The sequence below is a fragment of the Labrus mixtus genome, chromosome 5, assembly GCF_963584025.1.
Source record: "Labrus mixtus chromosome 5, fLabMix1.1, whole genome shotgun sequence".
Classification (NCBI taxonomy): domain Eukaryota; kingdom Metazoa; phylum Chordata; class Actinopteri; order Labriformes; family Labridae; genus Labrus; species Labrus mixtus.
The window spans coordinates 17,792,443-17,799,188 of NC_083616.1; the positions used below are offsets into that span (position 1 = coordinate 17,792,443).

The 6,746-nt window shown below is 38.2% G+C and overlaps 1 protein-coding gene across 1 annotated transcript; it reads left to right on the forward strand.

Annotated features, from left to right (window-relative positions):
* Positions 1-930: 930 nt before the first annotated feature.
* On the forward strand, positions 931-6,464 carry fbp1a (fructose-1,6-bisphosphatase 1a). Its single transcript, XM_061038292.1, has 7 exons — positions 931-1,213; positions 2,264-2,426; positions 3,552-3,644; positions 3,848-3,988; positions 4,103-4,240; positions 4,527-4,646; positions 5,722-6,464. Exons 1-7 carry the CDS (start codon positions 1,044-1,046, stop codon positions 5,911-5,913), a joined length of 1,017 nt encoding a protein of 338 aa, XP_060894275.1. The 5' UTR covers positions 931-1,043; the 3' UTR covers positions 5,914-6,464.
* Positions 6,465-6,746: the final 282 nt, after the last annotated feature.

Genomic DNA, 6,746 nt, shown 5'->3' on the forward strand with positions numbered 1-6,746 from the left:
TTATTTTTTAACCTATAGCCTTTACATAAACTTACTTCTATGGGCTAAGCCTAAACCAACATGAGGCTATAGTTATGGAAGTTTTACTTAAACAGTGGGCCTACTTTTTAACCAATTTTAAGTCTCCATGTGCAGTGAGACACAAAAAGCTCTGTTTTTGATTGTTGCACATGTCTGAGTAGCCTATGAATAGAAAGATCACCCTCATAGACAGATAGTTTTACTACATGGCCTCAAGTGATTTAATTTTTTCGTTTGTTTAATATGCCATGGAAATCATTGACATTGAGCTGCCTCAACCCAGTCATCCTTAAGATCTTGGTTTCAATTCTTCGTGGAACTGGAAGAGGTTCAAGTAGGCTATTCGTTTACTGTGAATGTAATGTTCTTTCTCCTCAAATTGGGTGGGGGGGGGGGGGTTGAAGGGCAGGGTATTTTAAAACAAGGGAAAGGCCCTCCCCAAAGGTTTAAAACGAACATGTAATAAGCTATTTCATTGATTTGTGAATGAAGAAGACAGTAAGAATGGATAGATGATAGATTGACGGATGGATAGATAGATAGATAGATAGATAGATAGATAGATGGATAGATAGATAGATAGATAGATAGATAGATAGATGGATAGATAGATAGATAGATAGATAGATAGAATGTAAATAAAATAAGTTATCTATTCAAGCATAGAAATAGTGTGTATGCACACCATGCACACTATCAGAAGGACAGATTTTGAAACAGCTCTATTGTTTTCTACCTGTTGAAAAGTACACGACCGGTTTTGCACAACCCCAGTTTTCACCCGGACATGCACGGAGTCTATTATTCTGTTCATATCCCGGTATTGGTACACTTATCATTTCATCACAGTCAGTTTGTACAGAGCCGGTCGTGTTTCCAGCGGAGCCACACCTCTCTTGCTGCTGTGGATTGGCGCTTGTGTCAACACTCCCTCCACCGATTTCCGCGTCGCAGAGCATTTAAAGTCCTGCAGCGTTTCCTCCAAACTTCTACTCTCAAAGCTGCAGGGACTATCCGCCACCATGTCCGAACGAGGAGCCTTCGACACCAACGTGGTCACCATGACCCGGTTCGTTATGGAGGAGGGCAGGAAGGCGAAAGGCACCGGAGAGCTGACAACGCTGCTGAACTCGCTGTGCACGGCGGTGAAAGCCATCTCGTGCGCTGTGCGTAAAGCTGGGATCGCCCACCTGTGAGTAAACTGTGTAGAACAAATAATTTAACAAACGAAACAGTTTTATTTCCGCTAGGTAACTGATGCTTAAGTTCTATTCATCCACGTTGTCACAGACTGAGCAGGAGAATAGTTCCGTGTGCACCAATCAAGAAGTGCATACCTGAAAAGACCACGCCCACATTCATGTCATTTACTCTTTTTGATATTTATCTAAAAGAAATATAGTGTAGATTATTTGTATTTTTTTCTTACATCTTTTCCTCACATTATGTATAAGATTTCTCGTGATTTCCAAACATTTTTGCTCTTCTACAATTTTGATTTCCTCTTCCTTTCTGATCCTGTTTTATTGTATTCATCTCCGTTTGTGCTATTTCTATGAATCCTTTGGTGTGTTCAGTCTCTATGGATCTCAATTTTGATTATAAAAAGTCCACTGCACAAAGTGCTTTACAAAGGCAGCAAAATAAAATCGTTAGCTTTATAACATAGCCTAACTACCATGCAATAACAAAAAACAGATACAAGGAACAAGAGGAGATGGAGCCAGTGAGTGATGGAAGAGGCAACTTGAGATTTTAGTTTGCACCACTTGTGAAACTAATTCCATTAGAATGCCCAGGTTCATTTAGGAGCTCTTATTTGGTTTTCTGAAAGTGTGAAAACCCATGTGGCCTTCATGAGCAGATGTCATTTACATGGTTAATTCACTTTTGTGGTTGATGCAGCGCTTTGCTAAATCAACCTGTCTGCTGTGTGGAAATGCAGTGTCATGCATCAGTTGCACTTTCTTTGTTTTTTGTTTTTTGCAATCTAAACCGTAGACTCAAGTGATTATGATTTCATTCAAAATCAAATCACACTTATCTTAGTACAGACCAACAAAATAGTGTCTACAATTTGTGAAGATTAATTAGAAATTATTGGAAAAAAATAGCATTCAGCATAAAAAGTATTCAACTATATAAAACACTTTAATTTTTAGTTAAAGTTAATTTCCTATTTTTGTTGCTGTTTTAACCCTGATTCCAATTGTTGTTGTTCTCATTTTTTATATCTCATCAGTTATGGCATTGCTGGCAGCACAAATGTGACAGGGGACCAGGTGAAGAAGCTGGACATTCTCTCCAATGATCTGGTCATCAACATGTTAAAGTCATCTTTTACCTCCTGTGTGCTGGTGTCTGAGGAGAACGAGAAAGCGATCATTATAGAACCAGAAAAGAGGGTGAGTGGAAAGAGAACAGTCCTTGATTTCCATGTCAAAAAAAAAAAAAACTGTGTGAGTGATGCATCGCTGCAATGACCTGTTGGCTCACTGAAACAGGATCCTCCAGTTTCCCCTGGGTTAATGCAAATTGAAAACAAGATCATTTCCTCATGGGATCCCTTCTTGTTAAACTGGTTTCGTAGAAATAGAAAAAACACAACAGGTTTCAAAATAAGTGGATGAATTTACTTTTAGAGTAATCTCTTCCACCAGTGTGATGAAACACATTTTTTAATTAGTATGTTGAATTAAAGGTTCCCTGTTGACTTGTAGTCCTTTAGCAGCACTAAGCACTTTATGTATAGGCCGGTCACTTGTTAGTTAGAGTCAATGATTCCTACACACTACACATGGTGAAATCACCTTTTCAAATGCCTTTATTAATCTATCGCTTCCCTTATTCATTTAATTGCTCTTAATCTTTCTTATCCATTCTTAATCCTTCTTCTACTGTTTTAACCTTTTAATTAATCCTTCATTTATTCATGTAATTGCTCTTAATCTTTTTATCCATTCCTAATTCTTCTTCTGATGTTTTTCTCTTCTGTCCTCTGTCGCTTTTTTATATTTATTATACACTCATTTTTGTCTTCCCCTTTGAGACCTGCTTGTTGTATCTTTCTTATTCCTTGTATTTGTACTTGTATTACTTTTGAAGACTTCTTTTTGTTTGGCCTGACTTTTGATTTTTATTGTGTTATTGTCCTGAGCTCATGTCTTTGCTTTGCCTGTCAAAGCACTTTGTTATCATCTGTTTGTAAAGGTGTTATATAATTAACGTTATTATTAATATTATCAGTATTAAAAGAAGGATTACTATTTCAGTAAGCAGGTGGCATTGCACAAAAAAATACAGAACAATTTCATGAAAATGCTGGGAAGAAGCAGGCTGCTAACATCAGACTACAATGTAAATAATAAAGATCAGCGTAACACTGAAGGAAATACATTTAACAATGCAATTTAGCGAGTAGTGCTGGTAAACATGACTTTTGTTTATTTACGAGAAAACTCCACAGGGCACGATTAACAACAGGGTACAGCATTAGCAGCTATTTCAGTCGCTCTTCTTTCTTCCTCCAGGGTAAATACATCGTGTGCTTTGATCCTCTGGACGGCTCATCCAATATCGACTGTCTCGTCTCCATCGGTACTATCTTTTCCGTTTACAAAAAGGTAAAAAAACATGGGTTGAATTCTTTGTCCTCCATTCACAAACTTAAAGCTGATCTTTGTGTCGACCTCGTAACTTGATGTCAGTCTTAGCCACTCGTATTCCATCTCTGTCTTCTGTTGGTATGGATATTTAAGTAGTCTACAAAGAGCTGAAATTAAGTTGACAAGGATTGACACAATTAATTTTTACTGTTTCTCTTCAGAACAACGACGATGAGCCCTGTGAGAAGGACGCCCTGCAGCCTGGCAGGAACCTTGTTGCAGCAGGTTACGCGCTGTATGGCAGCGCAACCATGATGGTGATCTCAACTGGCAATGGAGTCAGCTGCTTTATGCTCGACCCAGTGAGTCATTTCTGCATAATGTCAGCATATCACATGAAAAAACGTGCAACTTAATTCTGTACAAAACGCATGGTTTTGAGGTCATTTGTAACATTTCTGCTCTTTCCTCATCAGGCAATTGGTGAATTCATCCTGGTCGATCGGGATGTGAAGATCAAGAAGCGGGGAAAGATTTACAGCATGAATGAAGGTTATGCAAAGTACTTTGAACCCGCTGACACAGAATACCTGCAGAAGAAGAAGTTCCCTCAGGTAACATTCATATCAGGGCATGTGTGAGGTGGGCTTCATTGTAAATATTAACATCTAATACTTAAAAAAAATTAAATGGCTTGTTTTCAGCAAATATCCATGTCCTCTTGCTGTCCAAGGAACAGTCTATGTTAGTTAAACCACAATAAAATGTTAATATGCTTGTGTTTGCCAGGATTTTGATCTGTAGTATTAAATGAAATGATTGTGTGTTTTCAAATGGAGACTCTTGTCTAGTACAGGTTTATGTAGTGTACTACTAATGCACCATTTTAAATGACTGTAGGATGGCACCGAACCCTATGGTGCCCGATATATTGGTTCTATGGTGGCAGATGTCCACAGAACGCTGATGTATGGAGGCATCTTTTTATACCCTGGAAATGTGAAGAGCCCCAATGGAAAGGTAAGGAACCACTGAGAATTAAACATTTGAAGCAGGACCTTGGATCATTGATTATTCTATCATAGCATCCCGTCTAGGGCTGGAACTCATTTTTTATTTTTGTGTTGATTCATTTAAAAAAAAATTATTTTCCCAGTTATTAAGCGAGTTATTTGGTCTTTAAATGAATGATAAATGTTGAAAAGTGTTTCCTGAAGACATCTCCTTATGTCTTTTGTCATCATCATCCCAAAGGTATATTCCATTTACTCTCATTAAAGCGTAAAGAAAGCAAAAGATATTCACATTTAGGAAGGTGGAGACAGATTTGGAAATGTTTATACAATCCTCAATCAAAATATAAATTGTTTCCTCTGTATTTCTTTTATATAGATATAGATTGAATTGCTTTACAGTGATGGCCTAGTGGTTAGGACTCACCCCAGGTGGGCAAACCAAGGTTCCATCCCAACCTGTCGCTCTTTTCCCCTCATGCCTTCCCCACTCTCCTCTGTTTCCGTCTCGATTCACTGTCCTACCAAATGAAGGATAAAAGTTAAAAAAAATAAATCCATAAAACAAACAAACATACAAATAGTTGGTTCAATGGTTTTACGATGAGACCATACTGAAGAAAGTGTCACAATGGTGTTTCTTCACTTCCCGCACCCATCCACTATTACGAGAGTGAGCCAAACATGATGTTGAAAAAGGTAGAGAGGAACGATTTGTAATGCCTATGAGAAGTTAAAGAAATGACAACCTGTGTGCTTTCATAATACACAAACGCTTCAAGCTTTGAAAACTATCCCCTTCTTTCGTCTACAGTGAGTGCAGAAAGCTCATTGGGATTTTGTCGAGCATCTTTTACACTGGAAGCACTCTATAAAGGGAACTCTTGATCTCCAAAATAAACTGGAAGAACAATACAGCAAGAATGAAAACCATTCCCTTAATATCCTCACCTGCCTATTGTTTTGTGACAGAACATTATTTTACATATATTTTATTATGTAGTGTTTGTTGACCTAAGGCTGTGGTTATAAGTATAGGCATATTTACACAATCCAAACTGAACTCTGCCTCTTCTTTAAAGCTGCGGCTGCTATACGAAGGCAACCCCATGGCCTACATCATAGAGCAGGCGGGCGGCATGGCCTCCACAGGCCTTCAGACCATCCTGGACATCCAGCCTGAGAGCATCCATCAGCGGGTGCCTGTGGCTATGGGCTCCTCTGAAGACGTGTTGGAGTACATCGCCATCTGCCAGAAACATGCAAAGAAGTGAGACTACACCAAGTTGCTCTCAAGCCAGCCTCAAATAAAAAAAAAAATAAAAAAACCTTGTACCTCCAAACTGACAGTCTTACCAGAAATAAGGAAGTTGTCATCAATCCATTTTTCATAATGTGGTGTGGAGTTTTAAACTGTGCCTTAAGATCAGAAATAGCAGATAGTTCCACCATTACATTGTTGATGAAACCAAATTTGGAGTTACAAGGTTTTGTAGCCACACCAGCATTGCTCTATTTGTAGAAAGCTGAATGATAGTAGAAAGAAGGTGGTGCAATGGTCACCTGAGAACTGTGACTTACAAGCTCAGTTACACACAAACATGCACACATTCCTCAAAAAAGACCAAATATGTCCCAAATAAACACAAACAAATGCACTTGAATAAAGAAAACCTGAAGTCCTTTCCTGCTCTGTTTACCTCCACCTGTGCCTTAACTAGAATAAACATGTTATTTACCTTTGAAGGACCAAATACACAACCTCTATGCAATCAAACCTGTGGCCTTTTGCACTGTTAACGACGCCTGTTTGAAATAAAGTCTCTCAATAAATGAAATGAATCTGAGATAAAAAAAAAAAAAGTGTTTTTCTTCATTTGAAATGTGTCGCATTTAAAAGTTTTACCAGTTTGAAGAGTTTGTTCATTGGGAAACGGGTGTTAGATATTTTGCGAGTTGCATCAACATGCAGTCTTAACACAATCATGTCTGCTCAGATTAAAGTTCTTCAAAGTTGAAACACTCATGTCAAAACCCTAAGAAAATATTTAAGTTAGGAAGCCATTTTTAGGGTTCAAAAATCTTCAGCTATTCAACTCATTGTAGG

What these genes read in the sequence shown, in the direction of transcription:
- fbp1a (XM_061038292.1), top strand. Translation starts at nt 1,044, where the DNA reads ATGTCCGAACGAGGAGCCTTCGACACCAACGTGGTCACCATGACCCGG. An exon ending in TCTTTTCCGTTTACAAAAAG is followed by an intron (nt 3,645 to 3,847) that starts GTAAAAAAACAT and finishes GTTTCTCTTCAG; the next exon opens with AACAACGACGATGAGCCCTG. An exon ending in TGAAGAGCCCCAATGGAAAG is followed by an intron (nt 4,647 to 5,721) that starts GTAAGGAACCAC and finishes TCTTCTTTAAAG; the next exon opens with CTGCGGCTGCTATACGAAGG.